The 27,583-nt window shown below is 44.8% G+C and overlaps 1 protein-coding gene across 1 annotated transcript in view; it reads left to right on the plus strand.

Moving 5' to 3' along the window:
• The window catches only part of PM20D1 (peptidase M20 domain containing 1), a 220,322-nt gene that overhangs the window by 162,488 nt on the left and 30,251 nt on the right, over positions 1 to 27,583 (plus strand). Inside the window, exon 11 of the mRNA XM_086923426.1 lies at positions 17,117 to 17,282. Coding sequence (XP_086779552.1) covers positions 17,117 to 17,282 — 166 coding nt within the window. The remainder of the gene's footprint in view (positions 1 to 17,116; positions 17,283 to 27,583) is intronic.

Here is a 27,583-nt window from a genome sequence, read left to right on the forward strand (position 1 = left end):
GTGAGGGGTATTTTAAAAACACATAGTGCTTTTTCTTGTCAAATACAAGGATCAGCAACACTCACTATAATTCTCATCTCACTATATATCAATAGCCACATATCAGCCCTCCTTATTCTACTTGTTTATGGGAAATAGTATATTGATTGGGCTGTTTCATTTCTGTGCTGTGTAAACCGCAGATTCTCATAGATGCCCCCCTACGGTGGTGATTCATGTGCTTTACAAATCACATACATACATACATGCACAGAAGTGTGCTACAGAGTAGAAACTGTATACATTGTTGAAGCATGATTGTAGGTCAGAAGTAGGCACAGACCTTTACGTAAAGAAAATTTTCCATTGATATGGAAGCAAAATGCCAACATGCAATTTTACTGATAAAATTATGTAGCGCACAATTATTAATGTGTGGTAATGTGGTTTCAGCAAATATGTTTCATTTCAACATCACTAAGTGTCTTGATTGTTTTGATCCTATTAAAACTCTGTTTCCAGCACACGTCTGAATTACAAACAAGTGGTCCATTTGTAGTTTCCTAACTTCTGATTTGTTTTGAAACATTTGCACGGTTCATTTACAGGTATTTACAAGTTTGTGTGTTACACAAAATCTGACAACTTGCAGCCTTTTTTTCACACACCCTGTACCACCACAATAAGACTGTCAAATAGTCCACTGTACTATTGTGTCTTTGACTGCAATGTTAGAGAATTTTGTAAACACCAATCCACTGACCTGTCTACATAAACAAAACAATTCTTTGTTTGAAAATTTTGCACATTGTGCTTCACTGGCGGTGCACTGTCTCGCAGCTCTACTTTATAATGAGTAAAAATTCAGATCTCTCAAACAGATACATTAATAACTAGAGTGAAACAGACGGTTGGAGACATGTGGGCTGCTGAATTCATTTCTTAGCATAGATCGCCGCCTAGTGTTTGGTCCGGATGTTTGCACCTTGTTGTCTTGGAAGAGTCTTTGAAGTATCACGAGATAGGTGACTCCTCCCCTGGACTACAGTGCGCATGGGCATCTTCTCCATCTTCAGATTGTTTTTCTCCGCCATTGGGTTCGGATGCACTTCGACAACTCCAACTTCGAGACCGAAGTTTTCCAACTTGCCAAGGCCAAGAACTTCACACTTTTGACGGTATTGTTTCCGCTCGGTACCCCTCGACTCGACAACTCTTTACATCTATATCTGGTAGTCGACGCGGGCCGTTGGGCCTTTTCGACGCCACGTGGGCCTCCTGCTGATAGAAAGGACCCCTTTCAAAAGATGCCCACAATGTCGATCCAAGTTTCCACATAGCGATAAGCATACGGTATGCAACAGGGGCCTATCTCCGGAGCACAACGAGGAAAACTGTCCAGCTTGTGCTCAGTTCCGGTCGAAGAAAACCATCTGGAACCGAAGAGCTGCTCGACAAGAGATGCAGCGACAGGCACCTGAACCGGAAGATATTTTCGACTACGAACATGAACCCCAGAGGCAGCGAACTCCGACCTAGAGCTCGTCACAGACGAAGACCAGTCGGACTCCGATGACGACATCCCACCGGGGCAAACCGTGAGTACCAAAGCCCCTACCCTGCCTCCACCTCCAAGGCTCCGGTCAAAGCATCGCCCTAAAGCCTTAGCTGCGATCGATTAAAAAAAAAAAAAAAAAAAAAAAAAAAAAAACCCGCTTCAGAGGCCCCGCCTTCCGGCCCGGCTCCGAAGACCATACACAAGCCTTCCGGTACCTCGGGATCGAGCAAAACACTTCCCAAGAAGGCCGTCGACTCAAAAAAGGCCTCAGAGCCGAGACAGGGCGCCGACACTAAAAAAGTCATCACCCGAAAAAGGCAGCCGAGCCAAAGAAGGTCGTCGATCCAAAACAGTTGACCCGAAGAAGGTCGTAGATCCGAAAAAGACCGTCGACCCTAAGAAAGTCGTCGAGCCAAAGAAGGTCGTCGAGCCAAAGAAGATCGTCAACCCGAGAAAAGGTCGTCGACCCAAAGAAGGTCGTCGACCCAAAGAAGATCGTCGACCCGAAAAAGGTCATCGACCCGAAAAAGGGAATCGACTCAAAGAAAGTCGTCGATCCGAAAACTGCCGCCGAGCCAAAGGCCGTTGAACCGAAAAAGGTCGTCGAACCGAAGAAGGCCGTTAAGTCCAACAAGGCCGTCGAGCCGAAAAGAGCCGTCGAGCCGACAAAGGACGTCGAGCTGAAAAAAGCTCAACAGAAAGATAAAAACAAACAAGCGACCGATCCAAAACCATCGGCGCCAAAGCCACGGACAGAAGAAGAAGAACTTTTTCATCCTGATCCAGTGAGCCCAGAACAAAATAGACTGTATATAGACCCTGATACAGGACACATATCAGTTTATGATAAGAACAAGAGAAGACTGGACATTGGAGCTCCTTCTCCTGTTCATCCTAGGAAAAAGGACTTTGGGACATCCCCTTCAAGACCTTTCACACCTCCTCCTTTCACTACTGACATGCCTTATGTTCCATATTCTCCCACACCACCACATTAGGATGAGGGAGAAGACATGAGTGTAGATCCTCAACAGGATTTTATAGACCCTGATAATCAAGGAAACCAAGATTACACATGGGACGATCAGAATGACCCTGGTGACCCATATGATACACAGCCCATACCCGATCCCTCAACATACCCCACAAAGCCATCTCCTACTAACGACACTGTCTCTTTTTACCAGCTACTTGACAGAGCAGCTCAGTATCATAGTGTAGAAATGCACACTGACCCTGTAGAGGAAGATTTCCTATTTAACACCTTCCCAACATCAGAGAAGAGTGTACGTATACTCCCTATGCTGAAGGGAGTACTAAAGCACGCACCAGACATCTTTAAAGACCCAGCCAGGGCGCATGTACTCAATCCTAGAATTGAAAAGAAATATAAACCAGCCCCTACAGACCCCTCTTATATCAAGTCTCAGCTGCCACTAGACTCCCTAGTTGTATCTAATGCCAGGAGAAGGGTAAATTCGCAAACAGGTGATGCCCCCCCTCCCGACAAGGAATCAAAAAATTTAGAAGCCTCAGGGAAAAGAGTGGCTTCTCAGGCAGCAAATACCTGGAGAATTGCATATACACAAGAGCACACTATGATGAACTGGAGGGATTATTACAACACCTACCAGAACCCTTTAAGACAAAAGCAAATGACCTAATACAGGAAGGGAAATTCATCACTAACGCATCTATAAAATGCGCCCTTGATGCAGCTGATACAGCCGCTAGGTCTGTCAACACTAGTGTGTTGCTACGCCGGCATGCCTGGCTACTCATCTCGTAAAAATGAGGTCCAATCTACTATACTCAATCAACCCATTAACCAGGATTTCTTGTTTGGCCCTGCTGTTACCATCTTAGAAAAGATGAAAAAAGATACTGACATCGCTAAGTCCATGGGTTCACTTCAATTCCAACAGTCCAGGAGCTCCTTTCGTCGCTCCTCTTTTCGAGGCTCAGGCAGAGGCAACACATCCCAAGCCTCTTTGTCATTTAAAAATACCACACAGGGCACCTTTAATAGAGGTTCAAATAGAGGGGGTTATAGAGGAAACAATAACAAGGGCAGAGGACGCGGTGGTAATAACACCAGAGCCTCCACCGCCAACAAACAGTGACATGTTCACACTCCCTCCAGACCACTTAACACCAGTCGGAGGCAGAATAACACAATTCTTACCAGTCTGAAACGCCATTACAAAAGACAGGTGGGTGAGACAAATTATCCAGTATGGTTATTGCCTGGAACTCACTTCTACTCCACCCAACACACCGCCTAAACACCGTCCAATGTCCAAAGAACACATCACGCTGTTACAGCAAGAGGTGCTATCTATGCTGGAAAAGGGTGCCATAGAGCCAGTCCCATTCCAACATCAAGGGACAGGAGTATATTCTCTATACTTCCTCATTCCCAAAAAAGACGGATCACTCAGACCAATATTGGACCTCAGACCTCTGAACCAATGCATACTATCAGAGCATTTCCATATGATCACTCTACAGCAGGTACTCCCACTACTCCAGCAAGGCGACTTCCTTGCTACACTAGACCTCAAGTATGCTTACTTTCACATCCCTATACATTCAGCTCACAGGAAATACCTCAGGTTCACAATGGAAGGTCGCCACTATCAATTCAAAGTTCTCCCCTTCGGGGTAACTAGAGCTCCAAGGGTTTTTACAAAATGCCTAGCAGTAGTAGCAGCCACCTCAGAAGGCAACACATCCATGTGTTCCCCTACCTAGACTATTGGCTTATAAAAGCCAACTCATACACACAGTGTGCATGCCATACGTCTCAAACAATCCAGCTACTGCACATTCTAGAATTTTCCATAAACTACCCAAAATCACATCTGCAACCCTCCTACATACAACAATATCTGGGAGCAACAATAGATACCTCAGTGGCGAAAGCATATCCAAACTCAGCCAGGATAGCCAACATACAGTCTCTCATTCAAAGATTTCAAATCCAACAAATCCAGCTCGAGTGTTCATGCAGCTTATAGGCATGATGGCCTCCTGCATATTCATTATCCCTCATACTCGGCTTCACATGTGTCCCTTACAGGAATGCCTAGCACGGCAGTGGAACCAAGCTCAAGGGCAAGTAAAAGACCTACCCCCAGATGCATCAACAACCCAATTTGCGATTCCTTAATAGCGAAAAATACTGATTCGCTATTAAGGAATTGCAAAATGGAATGCATAAAGAATTCACTTAAAAAATAGCATTTTCTTAGAATTCCTTAATTGCGACTCGCAAATTACAACTCTCAATTAAGGAATACCTCCCCATTCATTCCTATGGGCCGGCCCATAGGAATGAATGGGAAGACAATCTCAATTTGCGATTCGCAATTAGCGATTCGCAAATTGAGATTGCGATTTCAAGGGTGTCCAAAGGACACCCTGTTGCACCCCTGAAATTGATATGTGCACATATGTTGCGCACACACATGCCCTTGGGGCATGTGTGTGCGCAACATGAAACTTTAAAAAATGCACTTTAGTGCATTTTTCAAAGTTTTTGCAAATTACCATGAAGTTGTAATTCATGGTAATTTGCATGCTCTATTAGCGAATTCGCTATTTTAAAAACTTTCATGCATTGCATTTAAGGAATCTCAAATTGAGATTCCTTAAATACAAATATTTGCAATTTAGCGATTTCTAAAATTGCGATTTTTGCATTTGGGATGATGCATCCCAAATGCAAAAATACCGCTCGCAAAGGGCCAGATTTGGCCAGATTCTCAGAATCTGGCCCTTTGCGAGCGGATTTTTGTTTGATGAATCTGGTCCCTAGTGTTTGTAGACAGTCGCACTTACAACTCTCTGCAGTGGTGGAACCCACAAAACCTTTCCAAGGGGCGACTGTTCCAAGAGCCAGTTCCACAAGTAGTATTAACAGCGGACGCATCACTGACAGGTTGGTGAGTCCATCTCCTTCAATATACAGTCCAAGGCCTCTGGGCAGTCAAGCAAAAGACACTACATATAAACCATTTAGAGTTACTAGCAGTATTTCTAGCAATGAAAGCCTTTCAGAAATACTTGTGCAACAAGGCTGTCTTAATCCGGACGGACAACATGACAGCAATGTACAACCACCAAAAACAGGGAGGGACACACTCTCTGCAGCTATCTCACCTAGCACAGAGCATATGGAAATAGACGATCCCCAAAAACATTTTTCTCCTGGCAGAACACCTCCCAGTAATAGACAATATGATGGTAGATCTACTAAGCCGACACAGCCAACAGATACACAAATGGGAGATTCACCCTCAAGTTCTCCAACCAATCTTCCAAAGGTGGGTACATCCAGAAATAGATCTGTTTGCCACAAACGAAAACTCAAAATGCCCGTCTTTTGCCGCCAGGTTCCCACACCCGTTGTCACAAGGCAATAAGATTTGGATGAACTGGTCAGGCAGATTTGCGTACGCTTTTCCACCAACCCCACTGATTCCGTTAGTGGCATGCAAACTAAGGCAACAGTCACTCACAATGATCCTGGTTGCTCCCGCATGGGCAAGACAGCCATGGTACACAACCCTCCTAGAACTCTCAGTAGTTCCTCACCAAAGGCTGCGCCTTTCGCCACAATTGCTTACATGGAACCATGGAGAAATCGGGCACCCAGATCCCAATCAGATCAACCTAGCGATCTGGCTCCTGAGGTCTTAGATTTTGGATATCTTAACTTGCCTCCAGACTGCATGAATATTATCAAAGAAGCAAGGCGCCCCACTACCAGAGCATGCTACGCAGCTAAACGGAAAAGATTTGTAATTTATTGTAATAATAACCAAATCAATCCATTAGATGCCTCCATACAAAACATAATCTGTTACCTTCTAGATATTCAAATATGTAATCTAGCATACTCATCCATAAAACTACACTTGGCTGCTATAGCAGCATATCTTCAAAACACACAACTTGTCCCTGTTCAGAATACCACCTATCAAAGCTTTTATGGAAGGACTTAAAAGAGTTATCCCTCCAAAACATCCACCTTCACCAGTCTGGAACTTGAAAGTAGTACTTACCAGACTCATGGGACTACCCTTCGAACCACTTCATTCATTTGAACTACAATTCTTAACATGGAAGGTGGCATTTTTAATTGCCATTACCTCCCTCAGGCGAGTGAGTGAGCTACAGGCACTAACCATTCAGGAACCCTTCATGCAAATACATCATAATAAGGTAGTGCTTCGTACAAACCCCAAGTTTATGCCAAAATTTATCTCCACTTTCCACATCAATCAGTCCATAGAGTTGCCAGTTTTCTTTCAAAACCCGCAATCAGTAGCTGAAAGAGTTCTACACACACTAGACGTTAAAAGAGCTCTGCTATATTACATTGACAGAACAAAATTATTCAGAAAGACAAAGCAACTATTTGTTGCCTTCCCGCCACAGCATAAGGGTAATCCCATTTCTAAGACAGGAATAGCCAGATGGATAGTTAAGTGCATTCAAATATGCTATCAAAAGGCAAAGCGCACTTTAACAGTTCCCCCAAAAGCCCACTCAACGCGCAAAATGGGGGCATCCATGGCTTTCCTAGGAAATATTCCCCTAGAAGACATATGTAAAGCAGCTACATGGTCTACCATACACACTTTCACTAAACACTACTGTGTTGACGTGCAAGCTAAGCAACAAGCTGCTGTAAGCCAGGCTGTCCTTAAAAGTTTTTTTCAGACCACTGCAACTGGTACAGGCGACCACCGCTAGAGGAGGAACTGCTATACAGTCTATAATAAGATGTGAATTTAGCAGCCCACATGCCTCGAACAGAAAATGCTACTTACCAGTATGCGTCTTTTCTTGGCATGTAGGGCTGCTGACATTCATATTGCCCACCCTCCTCCCCGGTGCCTGTCCTAGTTGCAGGGTTATCTCTTCTACATACATTTACATGGTCATCTCTTACTTTCCTATACTCCATCTTTGCCACAATGGCGAAAAACAATCTGAAGATGGAGAAGATGCCCATGCTCACTGTAGTCCAGGGGAGGTGTCACCTATCTCGTGATACTTCGAAGACTCTTCCAAGACAACAAGGTGCAAACATCCTGACCCAACACTAGGCGGCGATCTATGCTAAGATATGAATGTCAGCAGCCCTACATGCCAAGAACAGATGCATCCTGGTAAGTAGCATTTCCCTTTTTAGCCTATAAATGTCTGGCACACATGGGATCTGAAGACTTTCCCTGCATCCACTTAGTTGTTGTCCTGCCTTTGTTGAGTAAATTACTAAGCTTTTCCACTATTGGAAGAGATTGGAGAGGAGTTACTGAATACTATTAAATATGTCAGTTTGTGGTTGAGCACAGACTTGCAGGGTATTCCAATCCTGGAACTACTGCCACTTTACATATATTTGCAGAAAGGCAAAATCAGAGCCTTGCTGGAACCCAAGGCCTGATAAAATATGAGCTCAGACATAATCAGAGAGGCTATTATCAGAGCTTGGATATGATGAGATGCTGCCATAATTTGTCACTTTACTGCATCACACCAAAAGGCACCAGAGGCTTTTTTCTTTACAGGGAAAGTAGTTGTTTACAGGGAACCAAACCTTCCCTTGGACAAGGAGATATTTTAAACAATTCAACATCCAGGTGTTCTTGATATGCAAAACTTTGACTTTGGTCCTCGTTGTTCACTTTAGGGTGACTTGAGATAGGCCTAACCTGTTCTGTAAGGTAGAGTGCATTATAAGTTTATCTGGGCAGAACAGAATCTGTTACATATCACGACTGCAAGGGCTGCTGGTAATATGGTGGTTTGCTCTCTTTAATTTGCTCTCTTTCATCCTAATTGCGGAGATAACTGTGCTGCTATACTACCTCGATCTTGAGTTTCAGAAGTTATTTTGGCCTGTGGGATTTGCTGAAACTTTCAGTGGTAGGACTGCTTGGGAAAAGATTCATGCAAGAAGCCCCTGTCCAATCATAAGGGATCCCCTGGACTCTTAGCACGATACGCCTCATTTTGGTATATCATATAAAGAGCCAGCTTCCTACAATGACAAAAATCCAATAAAGGGAACCAGAGATGTGAATGTTTAAGTTTGAAGTAGAAATGGCACCAAAAACCATAAAGTGCCAATGATAGTCACTGTAGAACCATACATAGGTGCAACTTGAGGCTGACCTCGATGGAGCGCGGGTCAGATACGCTAATCAGGTATGTCTTTGTCAAAGATTGTACCTCCGACTTAGTCCTCTAAGAACAAATCCACCATAGGAATACACTTTTAAAAGCCCCTGGACCTCCGGGGAGGCACTTAGACTTACAGGGTGTCAGCTGTTTACTTCCAGGGAAAGGCCTCTTGCAGCTTGTTGCCTCCACAGGATCAGTTTCCTCTAAGGTGCTCGCCTGGATGGACGCACTTAATGTCCTTTAACTCCGAGCAGGGGTCTTTCAAGAGCACGCATTAAAAAGGTTATAGTTGCTGACTCGGAGCAGAAGTCTTTATTTGCCAAGGCGTAAAATAGGACCTCTAGAGAATCCATAGACGGCATGAAAGCAACATAAAAGGCAAGCTCTTCTGCGTGTGCAATATGGTGATCTTTTTTACAGCTGGCAGGGCTTGTCTTCGTCTCCTAATAGATTACCGATTAAAATAAACTGAGGAACTTGTGGATAAGGTCCAGCTGTGTACATGAGTGCAGGATTTCCGGACTACATGCACAATAAGTTTTAATGATGCATTTTGACATCACTGCACTTTACCATGTCTGAGACAACTTCTTTTTCCACATATATTCGGTTTACCTGGGATGTGTGCAATGAAACCCCAATACAGTATTTTTTAAGCCCATTCATTATATGCATCATAATAAAATGTGCCCTCCTAGCCTGATTACTTTGTAAATACAGCATATATATTTTTTTGTTTCTCTCCCTACTATTTGTAGTTGATGTTTCCCCCTGTACTGTTCCTCCAAATTCTATCTTCGTTTTTGAAATATTTTATATTTGTACGCACATTTTTTTTCTCTAAGGAAAGCATTTTCAAGTCATCTGGGCCTTGGACATGCTATCACAAACTATTGATTATCTAAAACAAAACCATTCACTTTTTCAACCAAACCATGACTAGGTTAGATTATTTTGCCATTTAAAAACTGTGCTTAGCTAGTGTGGAGGACGGGTTAGAATTTATTGTATATCTTGTCAGTGATGGCCAACACCCTCTGAATTCGCAAGTTGTTTTTCTTAAATATTTTAGAGGGGCAGGGTGTATAAGCTAGTTGTTGTAGTCAATTAGCCATTGTATTGCATGCAATCTGACATTAGGATAGCTTTGCAGCTCGTTTTGGTTATCCTGGTTATGTCTTCATCTCAAACCAGAGTCTGATTCAGTTTCGGTAGGTGTACGGTCAGCACTGTAAAATCTATACCCAATTGGTTATATATTTCCTCACTTGGTATGGAGGTGCCCGTTTCTCAGGAAATGTATGTGTGGTAGGTACCTGACATTAGCAAGTGCTGTTGGATGAACCTATGTCAGATTTTTCCTGAATGAAAAAGAGTAATGGACTCAATTACAAATCAAGTGCAAATATGGATGCTGATCGTACTCCAATAACTGCTATTAGCATGGATGGCGTAAAGAATCATGTCTGTGTAAGCCGACTGTTAGTGCTGTTTGACCCTTGCCACTCCCTGATTTGCAACAGATGTAACCTTGTGACATTTCTGAAAACAAACCCACAAGGAGTAATTGGCAACTGAAATGTAAAATTATTTTTCAGTCACAACCAAGAGTTTGCTCTTGAACTAGGAACAGTGTGCCAATTGTAATCTGGTTATCTGTGAGCCAGAGTATTAAAAAAACAAGGGTGAGTGTGAAAGTATAAGAATTTTAGCGATCTGCCAGAAATTATGCGAAACAGACTTAAAATAAGTGAGCTTTAGAGAGTGAGTGCGAAAAACAGTGTACAGGTGGATTATCAAAGACGCACCTGCGTCTAAGCCTGAGTCAGGACCATGGATATGGCTGCACAAAGGGGATTTTAGGGGGAGGGAAGCAGTGAGAAGTATCTTAAGACCTGATCAAGAGGCTGAGCTTACACTCTGGAGGTGAGTGCACACAGAGTCCAGGGCAGCAGCTTGTTGAATTTAGGCAGAGTGGTCCTCGGATCTTCTGTTGGACTATCAGCATAGTCTTCCAATTATTGTGCCCTACACATACACTCAGCACATGCATATAGCAAGCACACTGCACAGCACTACATCTTCACCTTTCACAGGTACACCCAGCACATGCATATAGCAAAAACACAATGCACAGCGCTACATTCTTCATGTACTTCACCATTCACAGGCACAGCTACACCAAGCACAAGCACATGCATATAACAAGCATGCACTGCACAGCACTACATCTTTTATACATTGTACCAGTCACAAGCGCATGTACACCCAGCACATGCGCATAGCATACATGCACTGCACAGTATTGCATTACCCCTGTAGTGTACCTTACACAGGCACACATACACCAGCATATGTATACCACACATGCACTGCACAGCACTGTACACCAAACCAACAAAGGCCAATGGTGAGTTAGGCACACAGCACTCGAATATTTTAAATGAGAGAGCCTGTAGGATTCACTTCAGTGACATAGGTAACAAGCATTTACAATGCAATGGTTTTGCCTTTGTTAAAGTTAGAGCTATTGGCATTGCTCTTGACATTATTTTTATTTATGTTTTTTTATCATAAATAAATGGCATTGTCATTTACAATGCCACTAGCTTTATCTCTCGCGAATGACACACATAAACACACACAGAGCCCCCCCCCCACACACACCCACACAGAGCCCCCCACACACAGCCACACAAAGCCCCCCACACACACAGCCACACAAAGCCCCCCACACACACAGCCACACAAAGCTTCCCACACACACAGCCACACAAAGCTTCCCACACACACAGCCACACAAAGCTTCCCACACACACAGCGCCCTCCACACACACCCACACAGAGCCTTCCACACACACCCACACAGCACAAGCAGGCAACAGGGGCACAAGCAGGCAACAGGGACACACGGAGGCACAAGCAGGCAACAGGGGCACACTGAGGCACAAGCAGGCAACAGGGGCACTTACGGAGGCACAAGCAGGCAACAGGGTCACGAAAACTGAGGCACAAGCAGGCAACAGGGGCACGAAAACTGAGGCACAAGCAGGTGACAGGGGCACGAAAACGGAGGCACAAGCAGGCAACAGGGGCACACGGAGGCACAAGCAGGCAACAGGGGCACACGGAGGCACAAGCAGGCAACAAGGGCATACAGAGGCACAAGCAGGCAACAGGGTCATGAAAACAAGCACAAGCAGGCAAAAGGGTCACAAGCAGGAATTTTAATTTAGACGGGGCTGAAGTGGAGAACGGTCAGTAGGGAAGTAGTGCGGCTGGTGCAGTGGTACCTTGTGAGATCTTGCTAATAATTGAGCATATATTTGTTTACTTCTAGTGAAAGACATCACCAAGCCGTTACATGCTTTAAATCATGGGTTGCAAGAATAAATATGCTTTTATTTATTCTTGCAACTCAGTGATACACCCCCATTACAACCCAGTGATGCTGCTGCAACCTCATCTCCTGGCCTGCAACCTTCACCCCAAATTTAACTTCACAGTTCCAATGATGAATTAAGAACATAGAACTTAAGTGTATTTTGCTCCAGCACCAAGAACAAAACTCAGCACACAAGCCCCCCATACACAGACAAGCAAACCCAGCAAAAAAAAAACATATGCAAGCAGCGACAGCATAGGGAATCACACACCGTACAGGTAGCTAATCCACAACAAACCTGTCCAAATTCACAGGAAGCCTGATGGTGTACCTGTCACAACTTCTGTTCCAGCACTCTCACTGCCAGGCACAACAGGGGTGAGAGCATCGGGCGGCCTTAACTAACTACCTAAACTAGATTCATGTTTAGTGGTACCCAACTAATGACAACTTTTAATCTCACTAAAAGCCTGCAACCACCTATGGCAAGTCTTTCTCCATCCTCACCCAGCTGGCATTAGTCTGCGCCATCACACATGGATATCACACCGAAATCCCATCCCTTCCAATCTCTGAGGTTTGTAGCATTTCTGAACGATCCAACAACTGTGAGGGGGGTAGAGAACGTACTTCCCCTCTTTCCCCTTCCTAGATTGATGAGCCATATTCACATGCACCCTTTGTACAACGTCCAAGGTCCCCACTTCTTACAACACATCCCCAAAATTTAACCAATGCTCTATATATACCGCCAGCATTACTCCAGGTTCCTCACCGCGCTCCGGAAAGCCGCTGGGGCTGAGAGCGAGGAAAACAGACTGCACTGATGCGGCCTGTGTAAAATGGTGGCTTAAGATGCGGAATGCCCTGACTCAGCCGTGACTTAAGGGTGAACGGTTGCGGCGGCATTACTCATCACCTAATTAAACATCTACCGAACTTCCCCCCCCCCCCTCCTGCTGCTGGAGTGGCCAGAGTCTGCGTGGGCATTTACGTAATCGCCCCGGTCGTGTCTTGTGGGCGGGCTGGTTGCTGCCGGCCTGGATACTGCGGGCTCTCCTCCACGACAGATCTGGGATTCTGGGCCTACGCTCTTAAACAAGCAGCGGGAATCGGGCAACACTTGCCTTTGGCTGGAGGTCTGAAACGGGTGGCGGCTGTGGCGGAAGAATGTGGATGTCTGACTGCTCTCGCTGCAACACAACTATACGCGTGAAATAAAGCAGAGGCCTGTAATACAGTGTGGTACACCGCCGCGACCCGCAAGTGACAGCTGAGGGGGGAGATTCGCAGCTGTGAGATCCTGCTGTTATACAGAGGAGCCCCGCACCTCCCGGAGAACAACAAATCGGCTCTTGCACTCACCGGGTCTCTGCAGGCAAGGGCTCCTCGGCTTCTGCTCCGGTCCGCGGGTGGCTTCACGAGAGCTCCCGCTCCTCTGGGCTCTCTCTGCACACTCCTCCCCCTCTCTCTCCTGAGCTCTCCCTCGCCTTGGGAGCCGGGGGGGGGGGGGGGGGAGAAGGAGAGACGCCGGCTTCTCCTCGCACCGGAGCGCAGGGTGGCCTCCCGTCCGCTTCCGGCTGTCTCTAGGTCCTGCCCCCGGCCTGCCTGACTTCCGGGTCGCGGCTGCAGCCAATCGCAGCGCGGCCCTGGGGTCGGGAGGCGGGACAGCGTCTCCTGATTTCTCCCCGGCCGACGGCAGTGAAAGCACGGGGCAATGCCGGGTGGGCACCGGCTTACGTCAAATAAACAATAATCGAGGTGGGCACTCGATCGGAGCATTTACAAACGGCCGGAGACACAGACCGCGGGAGGGGGGGCGGGAACGGGCACACCGAGAGGGGGGGGGCGGGAAAGGGCACACGGGGAGAGGGAGTCGGGAACGGACACAGGGGAAGAGGGGGGCGGGAAAGGGTAATCAAAAGGCAGAGCACTCACCTGGACTTGGAGCAACGAGAAGTCGACGGGTCCCGGCGCCATCTTCGGCGCAATGACAAAAACATGACTTGAGGAAAGCAAAAAAATAACCCCGCCCACCACCGCATGACTACACAGAGGGAACGCCCATGGAAAAAATCTCGGGACGCCCCCGAATCTGGTCTGTGAATGACGGACAGATCTCTGTTCCAATGGCTAGCCTCCATTTATGGAGCTAGCCAATGGACAGAGGGGGCGTATTCAAGTGTCCTTACTGAAATCTAGAGATTTCTCCTGCGGCGGAGCTTACGCTCCGTGCCCCAGGCAAAACCTAAAAAGGGCCTGTTCAATAATACTGCTCACTACATGATACGCCACCACCGTTCTGTCTAACTCCTGGTGAAGCCAGCAGCCTTTCATCACTATGCTGCTAGCACTTTGGACACCCTTCCGGTCCAAAAAGACGGCAATCCGTGAGACAAGCTATGTCATGGCGCACACCCATCATCTGTGTTTGCACATGACCGCAAAAATCAGCATTTGGGTTCCGGACATCAGTACAGTTGGGGGACTCAGGGTAGGGATGCACATCCATTACTTTATCAGTAGAAACTGGAAAACACAGGAGTTTGCTGAACTTTTGCATCCCTGAGATCCATCCGTGTAAGTGCAGCCCTTACCTTCAAGAGATTTCCAGTCATTGAGGCTTCTCCTGTGACACACGCAGTTAATTTAAATGTCCTGGTGACCAGCCACATGGTCTCAGGACCCCCAGGAACTACCTCCACTCCTGTTTCTAAAGCAGTGCTCTCCTCACATGGCTGCTCCTCACTATTTCTGCATGTTGCTGTGTAGTGGCCAGAGGATTTGCAGCTGAATTTTGAGAGGTTTCTCAGTTCAGGACATGTGCCACCTCCAGGATTCTATTTTTTTTTTTATTGACCACGGTAATATGCAATAACAAAAGCAGCGTATGCCATTAGAATCATGACTGCTAGTAGCATGAATCCAGCATACATTAAATGTGCACGAGTATTCGTCCTAGTTCCACTAACCAGTGAGAATGAAGGGAAACTAAAAGTTAACAAAATCACTCCCCAACAACCCAGCAAGCAAGCATTGTATGTATTCAAAAGGATGTGGTAAAATATTAGGCATCACTGAAAACACTCAATATTTGTTTTGTGAAGTAATCCACAGTATATGAAGCAGCCATCTAAGGGGGTCGAATATCAGATTTACCTTCAAAGGGCAGTAAGATTGTTGTCCCTTGTGTCCAGCGGGGAGCCCTTATTATGTCTGCGCGTAGGGCCATTAGTATGGTCCGCTCCACCCATGACCAATTTCAGAACATCCTGGATCCATCTACTCACAACAGGGGCCCGCTTGAGTTTCCAATCTTTGCTATTGTTTTGGTACGATCAAAGCCAAGTCAAAAGGATGCTATCCTCCTTCATTGCGAGCAGGACACGGTTTTGGTTCTGAAAGCTCATATATCAGGATGGTGGAAACAAAAATCACTGTGCATGTGGATACTTACTGAATTAATGTCCACCCATCGCTCCAGGTGTTATGTGTAGATTGTAGTGGTGTGACGAGCATGTCCACATCAGTCGCAGCCTTTATACAAAATGATCAGGGGACAGAGCATGAGCATCTTTGTGGCCTATGCACAGGCACAGAAGTTCATCCCTTGGTTTTTGGGGAAACCATGCTGCTTTTAGCAAGTACATTAAGGCTAAAAATCCATGAGTTGGTGTATTCACTCAGAAAATGAAGAAGCACCTACTGCTCCATGTTTACTAGTATGTGCAATATCAGAAAATTGTCAGTGCAGTTTAAGCAAAAACAAGTGTACCAACTTGTTCTGAGACTGTGCACTGAAGTAGGATGTGTGCATGATACAGCCAGATGATCACTGAGTTCAACTTTCATTCCTTCTGCCTCACCGTCCAAATGAAACTTGAAATGTATGATGACAAAGCAAGGCGTGCCACTGGCAACGTCACCTGTACAAAACACGCTGACTACAATTAATGGGAATATATTGCACCCTGCTCATTTATTCTTTCCTGCACAATTGAAAATGCCCTGGAACAGTACACACTGCACAGCACACAAAGTTAAAGTGCCCTGTGCAGTTCTCACACGTAGCTGGCAGCTAGACAGTCCCAGCACTGCTTTCAAAGAAACAAAGCCCACCCACATGAGTGGTAAAAACCAGTGCTTAGAGTCCTCGTGCTGGCTTTCAAATAAACCTACACTACCCAACAGTGTACAATAGACTTCGAACACAGTGTGAACGGCACTTGAGAGCGGCTGTAAACATCCTGCAGTTCATGAAGTTTTTATACTACGTCCGCTGCTTCAAACGACAGCACCGTTTGTTGTTACCAAAGTCCCTATAGCTAACAATAGTAACATCCTAGCAGGTTTCTACCCTATGACCATCTAGAGCAAAAATAGGCCCAGATCAGACCGTAATAATATATTTATTAATGCAGCTTTTTCTTGTTATGTTGAGCCACAGAACAGGACATCGTGAAACTGGCTTGCAATAACCTAGTAGTGAGTGCACCACAGTTTATATACATGTACTGTCAGAGTTGCATTTTTTTTTTAAGTAGATCTTTGCTGTTTTAATGAAATGCAAACATATCTCCATTCATGCGTATATTGAACGTGAGGTGGGACGGACTGCTGGAAAGAGGTGTCTGATTACTAACAATTTAGACAGGCAGAAAGGTGAGATAATGAAAGGTACTTGTAAGAGCAAATTTAAGTAAAGGGTGTGAAGAAGTGAGTTCGGAGAAGGAAGAACTAGTAATAATTCACAAAAGGAATGAACGAGGGGAAAAAGGAAATAAAACGGCATTTCGTTATAAGCATTGAAAAGACTATATTCTCAGCAATTTTGTTTGGATGAAAAAGAATAAAGCCTGATAAGCATTGAACTTTTAAATATCTATTGTTATTTTATATATAGTTTTTGAAAGCACAGAAAAAACTCCACTGGAATTCACAACAAATAGATATTGAAAGCAGGAAAACCTATTCACCTTGTGCTCTTTCTCTAGGTAATTGACACTGTGAAGCACGTCATCAGTGATGACCGAGTGAAAATCACTATTCAGAATGCCTTCGAGCCTCTTCCCGTCAGCCCCTATGATGAAAAGTCTTTTGGATATCAAATTGTAGGGCGGACCATTCGTGATGTATTCTCTGACATCACCTTCGCTCCAGGTAAGTTCAGACACATTCCGCTTATTACTTTGCTCACAATTAATTGCCGCATCTGACATCAGGCCTGTCGCCCCTTCGCCCCTTCTTACTATCACTCAAGATAAACAAAGCAGATCACATCCATCATCTCTTCCCTCTTACTTCTAGCCCCCAACCCTGCAGTTGCTGCTGACCATCAGTCCAGATGAACCCATGCATTGTAGGTGACTGGGGAAAAGAACGCTGGAATTTGGATCTAGCCAGATATTAGATTTTGTTTTATCATGTCTGAAGATGAGCAAGGACAAAGCTATGTCAGGACTTTGCCATCCTCTTTCGCTCTACTCTCCCTAATGTCCTAATGCAGCAGTCTTATAAATGTTTGCGAACTGCTGTCACACAGCACCCAATGAAGCAAGTTAAGAATCTGTGTTTAGGCATTACTCTGGAAATTTAGTTTCAAATAAACTCAAAACAAAAAACTTAAAATATTTATTGGAGTCACAGCCAGGCTGACTGACAAAACTGCCCTGACAGCCTCCAGCCTTAGATGAAGGGTCATGGGACCTCTCCCCTCTCACATACATACCAATATTATTCAAACAAATATTTCCAATTACGGAGATTATGTTTTAGACTGGCACCCCGTCTGATAAATCCAAATAGGAAAAAAAACATTTGTGGCACTTTCCATCAGCCGCGGTCGGTATGGGAGTACCTGCCGGGGCGGTGATGTGGGAAGGGGGGGTTAGTAATGTATGGATAATGGAGGTTTGCAGGTAAGTAAACATTTAAATAAATCAAACTAATTTCGTTGCGTGCACTGCATCCCCAAATGCAATGCAGTGCGCGCAACGAAATTTGTTTGATTTATTTAAATGTTTACTTACCTGCAAACCTCCATTATCCATACATTATTAACCCCCACCCTGCCCCTCCCCCTCCCCACATCACCGCCCCGGCAGGTACTCCCCTACCGACCGCGGCTGACTAGATTCAGACTGCAACACACTTCCGACCTGCAAAAAGTAGAGCCACTGAGAATCTCTTGGAGTTCAGAAGAATAGTTCAGAGTTGGTTATTCCTAATGTCTATCGAAAAATCTATATGGTCTCATTCACAAAGACAAGCCCTCTCTGGCTACAGACGTATTTCCTTGTATTATCCTATAAGAGAACCAAATCAGCACAAACCCCTTACATAATCCCCTTACTAAAATCAGGGGGGGACGCGGCATAACAGATGGATCACTTCAAATTGCAGAGATGATTCACTCCTCCAAATCTTGCCTGCCAGACCCCAAAGCACTTACGAAATAGCTTAGCACCTTATGTTGGAAAGAGCAGAGTATAGAGTTGGAAATATTGGGAATAATGTTTACTATTAATGTTACTTTTGAAAGAACAAGGTGTCAACGCTGTCGACAGTGAAACGGAGCCCAAAGATGCTGCAGCATGACCTGCCCACATGTGACAACAGCCAATCCTTCTTCCACAGTTGTTACATCCAAGATTATATGCTGTGCTAAAAACCTTCTCCCCCTATACTCCTAAAAACCTCGCATGAACAGCTGACCTTGCATTAAACGTTTGATTGTTCCCTCTGCTCTCCTCCATTCTCTGCATTCCTTACTCTCTCTAAGTGTTACCTACTCTGGTGCATGCCTGTCTGCCTTACACTCAATTATTGTATTTATACAACCAGCCCACACCTCGTCCACTAAATCATAACCTCTTCTTCCTGGAAAACACATCTCTGCATTCTAACAATAGCTCACCTCCTCTAACCATTCTATGCTTTCCACCAACGATTTGCACGAACTCGCGCTAATACAAAGAAGATAAATGCATGCAGTCATTTCCTTGAGAAAATGACTAATATCAGTAACTATCAATAAACATGAATCACTGGATTAACCACTAACCTTGGAATTTAGGAGTAGCGTTCTATCTGCCATAAAGTGCTTTGACGCCACATCATGATAAGTAAACACTATATAAATGTAATTACCGTACAGTAGATGGGAGCCTTCTAAAGGGGACATGCGAAGGGGTACTAGATTAAAGATAAACGAGCAGTAAAACCTTTTTCCTACCCAACGCAAACTACAATCGCAATCTTGAAAGTGCGCCGTGCAAGGCAAAGAAGGAAAACTCTACATGCTTAGCAGGGTTCAACCCTTGACCAGCACAATCGCCAATCCTTGGAATACCTGAAATTGGGAGCACAACACTTGCTCAAAAGTGAAAACTGGATGCCAAAAAAATCCTAAGTTTACACTATCCTAAAGGGCAGCTTATTTGAGTTTCAGTTAAAGAAGACACGTTGACTTATAGTTTCTCGGTATAGACTCCATCAAACATAAAAACTCTGGGTTGTATAATGATTGTGGAGACTTATATTAACACAATAATCGGGTCAGTGGTTTCCCCCATTCATATATTCTGGAGTATCCACACTTTCCTGGCCCTGGAGCATCACACAACCATCGCCAGAGCTATTATAGGAGCCATTCTGGTTTACTGGTATACTATGTTGACAGCAGTGCCTGTCAAACATGGGTCCAGACTCCATTTAACCTTGAACCAGAAGCCAAAATTATTATTATCGCAAAGACAGTAAAATTAAATTATTACACAAGATAGCACATACCACTGCACAACTAAATCCTGCAATCACCTACAGGCATACCTACTGTTGCCCAGGTCCTGCAATATGGATAAAGAGTAATTTCAGCTGATGGCTTTCAGAGCATCCCCCAAGAACGTAGACTGGAACAAACGATCTTTTAAGATCTTGAAATGTGTGTTTGGGTCTGTAAAAACACAACAAAGGTACATGTATAGTCCTTTGCATGTCTTGTCATCACACTGTGTTCCCAGGATGGGATGGGAGAGGGTGAGATGAGAAGAAGGGCAAGTTCCCGCCCGCGCGATGAACACCATCCACTCCGGATCCCCGACGGACCCCTGCCCCCACCACGTCTTCAACAAGGCCGACTCCACCATCGCACCCCATCTCCGAGACATCAACACCTCCTTCGACACCGCCACCTTCCCGGAGAGCTGGAAGCACGCCGAGCTCAGCGCCCTACTGGAGAAACCAACAGCGGACCCCACCGACCTCAAAAACCTCCGCCCCATCTCGCTCCTCCCTTTTCCTGCCAAAGTCATAGAGAAGATCGCCAACAGACAACTTGCCGCCTTCCTCAAGATGAATGGATCCCTCGACCCCTCGCAGTCCGGTTTCAGAGCCAACCATAGCACCAAGACCGCCCTCCTCGCTGCCACCGACGACATCCGAGCCCTGCTCGACAACGGGGAAACAGCTGCACTCATCCTCCTGGACCTCTCCGCAGCGTTCGACACGGTCTGCCACCGCACCCTAGTCCAACGCCTCAGCAACACCGGCATCCAAGGGAACGCACTGAAGTGGATCATCTCGTTCCTCGCCGGGAGAACACAGAGAGTCCGCCTCCCCCCGTTTCGATCCGAGGCCACTGAAGTCATCTGCGGCGTCCCGCAAGGATCATCACTCAGCCCCACCCTCTTAAACGTCTACATGAGACCTCTCGCCACCATCGCACGCCAACACAACCTCAATATCATCTCCTACGCCGACGACACCCAGCTGATCCTCTCCCTCACCAGAGACCCCGACACCGCCAGAACCAGCCTCCACGAAGGGATGAAAGACGTCGCCGAGTGGATGAAGAACAGCTGCCTGAAACTGAACTCAGACAAGACGGAAGTCCTCATCCTGGAACCATCACCCTCCGCCTGGGACGACTCCTGGTGGCCCCCAGCCCTGACCACGAGCGCAACCTGGGCTTCATCCTGGACTCCTCCCTCTCGATGACCAGACAAGTCAACGCCGTCTCCTCTTCATGCTTTCACACCCTCCGCATGCTCCGCAAGATCTTCCGATGGATCCCAACCGAGACCAGGAAGACAGTCACCCAGGCCTTCGTCACCAGCCGACTAGACTACGGAAACATCCTCTACGCCGGAACCACAGCCAAACTACAGAAAAGACTCCAACGCATCCAGAACGCCTCCGCCCGACTCATCCTGGACATCCCCCGACGCAACCACATCTCCGGCCACCTGAGGGACCTGCACTGGCTCCCCGTCAGCAAGAGGATCACGTTCAGGCTCCTCACCCACGCACACCAGTCTCTCCACGACCTGGGCCCCAAGTACCTCAACGACCGCCTGACCTTCTACACTCCCGCCCGCCAGCTACGATCGACCAACCACGCCCTCGCCGCCGTTCCACGCATCCGAAGAGCCACCGCCGGAGGCAGATACTTCTCCTACCTGGCGGCCAAGACATGGAACTCCCTCCCCATCCACCTTCGACTGACCCAGGACCACCTCTCCTTCAGGAAGCAACTGAAGACCTGGCTGTTCGAGCAGTAGCGGAGCCCTTCCCCAAGCGCCTTGAGACCCCTTCCGGGTGAGTAGTGCGCTATACAAATGTCATGATTGATTGATTGATTGATTGATTGATTGATTGATGGGTGAGGAGTGACAAGGCTCATGTGAACGAATGTGTGAGGGATAGGTGGTGAGGAAGTGAGGTTGTAGTGAGGTGAGAAGAGTTAAGGAGGAATCTGAGTGCAATTGATTTGGAAGTGAGATTGAGATACGGTTATAGTGTATGTTGCACAAGGTGATTTGGTTAGGTTGACAGCGAGGTTCTGCTGAACTGTTCAAATGTAGCAGAGAAGGCTTACACATGCAGGGTCTACACAGTAATATTCACCACAGGGTACGTAAACATTACTCGGTACACTGGATGAGATGGGGCATGTCACTACCAAGTCATGAGTTTGGTGATGCAATTCAGTGCCTTGTTTGTTTTTCTTTTTTGTCTTGCCATGACATTGACAGACTTAAGCCCCAGAGTCCAGCGGGTAGTCAGTAGCTAAGGTAGGATTTTAGCTGAGAGCACCAGGAACAGTGTTACTTGACCAATTATCTCTCCCTCCCTCCCACTTTGTGCTGTGTCACTCTTCATTACACCAACAAAATCAAAAGAAAGATGGGTGTGACTTTGCTGAATGCACAAAAAACACCATTGGCCATCTTAAAGTAGTGCTGCCTTTAGAGGGGGCTAAACCATACTTATTAAATAAGAGAACCTTGATAAAACCTGTGTACGAAAATCAAACAAATGTGACCGACACCTCTGTGGAGAAGCGCAAGCTGGCTCAACTGTAAAATATTGTAAGTGCTGTTTGCTATTTACTTTTTTTCTTGGTGTTGAAAGGAAAATACTGTCAAAAAGAAAATGCATGGATGAAAGCAATCCACAAGAATTAGATAATGAGATAGGAAGTGTAGAGTGGTACGTGAAGAGGCATGAGATTGAATCAAGACTACATTCCCTTGGTATTTGGCAATACTGGCATCCAGAGGCAGGCTTCTATGATAAACTTGTGCTCCCTGCACTTGGATGTTTTTATTTCATTTAGCTCTCGGTAAAGCTTATGTATCCCTGCTGCACCTTTTTGTCTTGGGTGAGGATTATACACCTTACAAGCTTGCCAACTTAGCTTTGTTCCATTTTTATTTGTGGTGACTTTGTAGTTACACTAAAATGTGCTTTGTCATAACAGGTTTTTTTTTACTAACCATCTACTGCTTTGTATGAGCTATGCTATTATGTTTGAATTGCCCCTTAGAAAAATGTCCACATAATAGAGAGCTGGGACAGGGCCCTTGGAGAGTGTGGTTTTTGGCCTCCCAGCATAGCCCAAACAGTCACACCTGCCTTCTCCCACAGTAATAAGCAACTCATCTGGAATGACTTTCATTTCTTGGCAAAGTTTTAATTGGAGCCCGGCTGTGCAGAACATTCACACCTAAGCTGGAGATCTTTTATGTGCCCGGGTTTCCACCTCAGTGTGTGGTAGTGTCTCCTCACAGGGTGCTCATGTGATGATTAAAACAAGAAAGTGTGTCACAAAGATATACTGTGTGAGTTGTCAGGGCTGTGATGCAGAATGTTTGATTTTTTCAGCATTCTGTCCATCATTTGTTGCAACAGCATTTCTTGCCTTAAGTGGGATGGATATGCCCAGATGTGGGACCCTTTGCATATGGCTGGGTCTGAACTGGAGTGAGAAAGTGAGCTAAAGAATGATGATGGATTCAACCCAGATCTCTGCAAGGGCGTGATTGCCTGAAAAGTTTCAGCGCTCCGTCCATCATCTCCTTGTATTTGCTTTGTTCGTCCCTAGTTGGCAGGTAATGCCCAGATGTGGGTCCCTTGCTCACTTTGCCACTGGAATCATGCTAGCCTGGCTTATATGGGGTGTTACCCTGAAACCGGTCCCAGGATATTCGTTTCCTTTCCAGGAAAGACCTGGCTTGGCTGTTCGGGCTGGACTGTTCCCATGAGGCACAGGTTCAAGACTGATTTGTATATGGCCAGGTCTGAACTGGGTTGACAAAGTGAACTAAAGAATAATTATGGATTCAACCCAGATCTGAGTCTGGGGTGAGTGTCTGAAAAGTTTCAGCGCTCCGTCCATGATCTCCTTGTTTTTGCTTTGTTCGCCCTAAGTTGGCAGGGTATGCCCAGACATGGGTCCCTCGCTCACTTTGCCACTGAATTCAAGCTATCCTGGCTGATGAGTGGTGATACTCTGAACCGGTTCCAGGATGCTTCTTTCCAGTTCAGGGAGGACTTGCCTTGGCAGTTCGGACTGGACTGTTCCCATGAGGAGCAGGGTCAAGACTGATTCGAATATCGCTGGGTCCAAACTGGGGTAGTGTAGTGAGCAAAAGAACAATGGATTTAACCCAGATCTCTTGACTGGGGTGAATGTTTAATTTATTCTGCATTCCGTCCATCAACGCTGCAGCAAGTGATGCAGAAGGAGCAACACTAAACAGTTCTAATTTAGAATCTCAGATCACACTTGTTTGACTGAATATAAGTGGGAGTGAGGGATGAAAGCGGCAAAATGCAGATGGAAACAAGCGGGTAGCATTGGGTCTGCACGGGTATGAAAGCTACAGAGAAATGGACAGTAAAAGATCAGTTGTTTCGAGGTCTATCAATTAATTTCAAAGATGGAGTTCTTTAAACATCCAGTCAGACTTATGATTGTTTATTATTGCTCAGTTTATTTTTACTTTATTCTTCCAAAACTCAACTGTTTCTGTTTACATTTTAAATTCATATTTCCCTTCATCAGGGCTTGAATTAACAACAAATACTGAACCAAAAAATGTCACATTAGTAACAACGTAAAAGAAAGGTAAGCAAAAAATACTTTAACAAACAACACTTTTGATACAATTTCAAGAAAATAATTTTACTAATCAAGAGATAAGAGGTCCAATTTATCTATGGTTCGTTCTAAATAAGTGTTGGAAAACAAAAGGATACTATGGAACCAAAAACGTGGGAACGGATCCATACTCAAGTTAATCTAAGAACAGGGAAAGATAGCACTCCTGTGTTTTGTCAGAAAGGAGATGACCTGTCACTTCGTGGCATGCTAAAGAACAATACCCAATATTAGCATGTAGAAAAAGAATAGTTAATAGAAAGTAGAACTGCATGACTGGTTTTCTGAAGCAGTGGTTCTTAACCTGTGGTCTGAGGTCCCAAAGGGGTCCGCGAAGGCCTACTCAGGGGGTCTGGGACTGTTTTACAAAATTAAATAATATTAAAATTAATAAATTAAAATTAACAAAGTTTATACAAATATAAAAGCTAAAGTGAACATTTGAATATCTTTGCTATATTTGATTGTGAATTAATCAAAATATTTCAATATTTGAGACTTTGTTAGTTGTGTATTGCTTAGGCTGGAGGACCCCCAGCTTCCAGTAATGCCTCATAGGATTTCCCTGATTTCAGTTATGATTCATTGGGTGTGCACAGCAGTCGAAAGGTTAAGAACCACTGCTCTAAAGCATCTGTGACCGGATAATCTTACTTCCTAGAAAGGTTATTCAGCTGATTCCTTAAAACTGTTTGGTTATATGACCCTCATTTTGTGTGAAAGTGCAGATACATAAAGTGGTTCAATCCCATCATCCAGTTTTGCATTCCTCTTCATATTAAAATAACAGTAGTTCTGAAAAGTTTCAACAGATCAATTTTCACTATACTGAGCTTCTAATGATGTGCTCAAATAACGTTATGTGCAAGCCAATTAAAAAAAAATGTTTGGTTCTCTGTCAATCTAATATTGTTGCAGGGACTCTGCTTATGAACTGAACCAAGCATGTGGCCATACAACTTTAGTATGTAGGAACTGAGTCACCATACCACATAAGTACCTATGGGCCCGAATCTGACTAGCTTATAGTGCCTCACTTGCCCTCCTTACCTTCCCAGAGAGACAAGTGATTTTGCACCCCAGAACACAACACTCTTGACCCTCTCAGGGATCGCAGTAGCAGGTCATCCCCTTTGTTCACTATAAATAGGAAGGATACACAAAGCTTACAATATTTATTAAAACTTTTGTGCTCTAATATGCAATAATTGTGCCACAATTAGAAAACATATGCAGGTCATTAATGTCATTAGCATGACTGAAAGACCTTATTCAATAAAAAGCCCTGTCATAAGAGCTGACAGATTTGCCTAAGCCCACCACCACTATATAAGCAATGTGATATAGATCTCTGGGATTAGTGGTGAACCCTACACCTCGGCATACATAGATGGATGTTCTACTTCTCAGCTGATGAAGCCCTTTCGTCTCAGGACCTTGTCTTTTCTGCAAGTCCTTCGCTCTCTGTGTTTTCAAACAACAAGTCCCGGGTTATATGATAAAACATGTGTGGTCAAAAACAGCACCTGGGTTTCGCTATTATGTCTTATGTGCTAGTGTCTGACCACAAACAATAATAAGGAGCAATAATGTTTGGCCTTGCATGAGCTGTTCCAACTAAATACCAGGAAGAGAATAAAATACAAAACATGTGCTGCCTATGTGTGAAAATACAATGTGGCAAAACAGTAAAGGTATTGGTAACGTGTGCAAAGCGAATACTGCGTACAATTTACATAGTTAGGCTAGCATAGGGAAAAATACAGTGGCCTATGAAGGGAACACGTGCCAATATAACAGTGAAAGAAAAATAATACATGCAACTTTATCGCCAACCTGAAGAAACAAAAAGAACATCTATTCAATCCACTATTCTTGATATATGTACAAAACTAATAAGCAACTAGGAAGATCCGTGTCTAATCACCATTAAACCAAATGTGAGGAGACCTGAATCAGAGGTCCTTTGAACTGCTCACTTTGGCCACTTAATTTTTAAAAAAATTATTAAATCGGGATGTTGCGGAGAATGTTGTCTCTGGTGTTATCAACATTCTCAATGTATACTCTAGTTTCACACAAACAAATCATCAGCAATTTTCTAAGGTGCCTTATCCTGAAAACCCATACAAACACTTTAAAAGCACTGAGAAAAAACAGAACCTCACCACTTTTAAACGCATATGATCCTATAAACGGTATGTTGGAGTATACATGTGCATTCTGTATCCCATATCACAGAACAACAGGCGTCTAGATATCCAAAGTCATCCCAGTTAGATCCAGCTGATGGTAATAAAATGTACAACTCCTCAATTGAGTGTAAGAAACTCACAGCATCATAAATGCCTTCCGATAAAGTGGTGTACGTACATGTGCAGGTTCCTCAGATGACAGTACAGTCCTTCCCTCATATTGCCATTCACAGAGCAATTCTGGGCCAGATCGCGCTACCTTTCAAGAGCAATAGACTTGAATGCTAACTTGCTCCTCCTCTGGATTCCCTGCTTTCTATATCAACCCTATATATTTAACCAAAAGGGAGCAATAGACCGCAGGTGTTACCTGCAACTTGCGTTCAATGGGTCTTTAGCACAATAACTAGTTCTTTATATGCATATTCAGCATCTTAGAAGAAAAGCAGATTAGTACAAAATGGCATATTTTGCCCTTTCCATTTCATTCTTAAAATCATAAATGCTCCTATCAAAACAGTCAACCCAAAAATGTAATCAAAAGGGAGTATCATAGGGAACAAGATATGATTCTGTAAATGCAAAGTCAACACTCTCTCAGCTTCCCAGACGCGGTATCCATAGAAATATAAGTTAGAGTAGACAGCTGCACAAACAGAGAAGCTAGTATTACAGAGTCAATGTGCCTTTAAAAAATAATGCAGCTCATCATCTCTGTTAAAACCATGAGCAAAAGATCTCAATATAAAAATCCAAAAGCTTTCCCGCTCTCTCAATTTCTGCTCTTTAATTCTCTTCTTTTCTATGCCAAAGAATGCTTT

This window comes from Lissotriton vulgaris, chromosome 5, assembly GCF_964263255.1.
Source record: "Lissotriton vulgaris chromosome 5, aLisVul1.2, whole genome shotgun sequence".
NCBI classification, from domain to species: Eukaryota; Metazoa; Chordata; class Amphibia; order Caudata; family Salamandridae; genus Lissotriton; species Lissotriton vulgaris.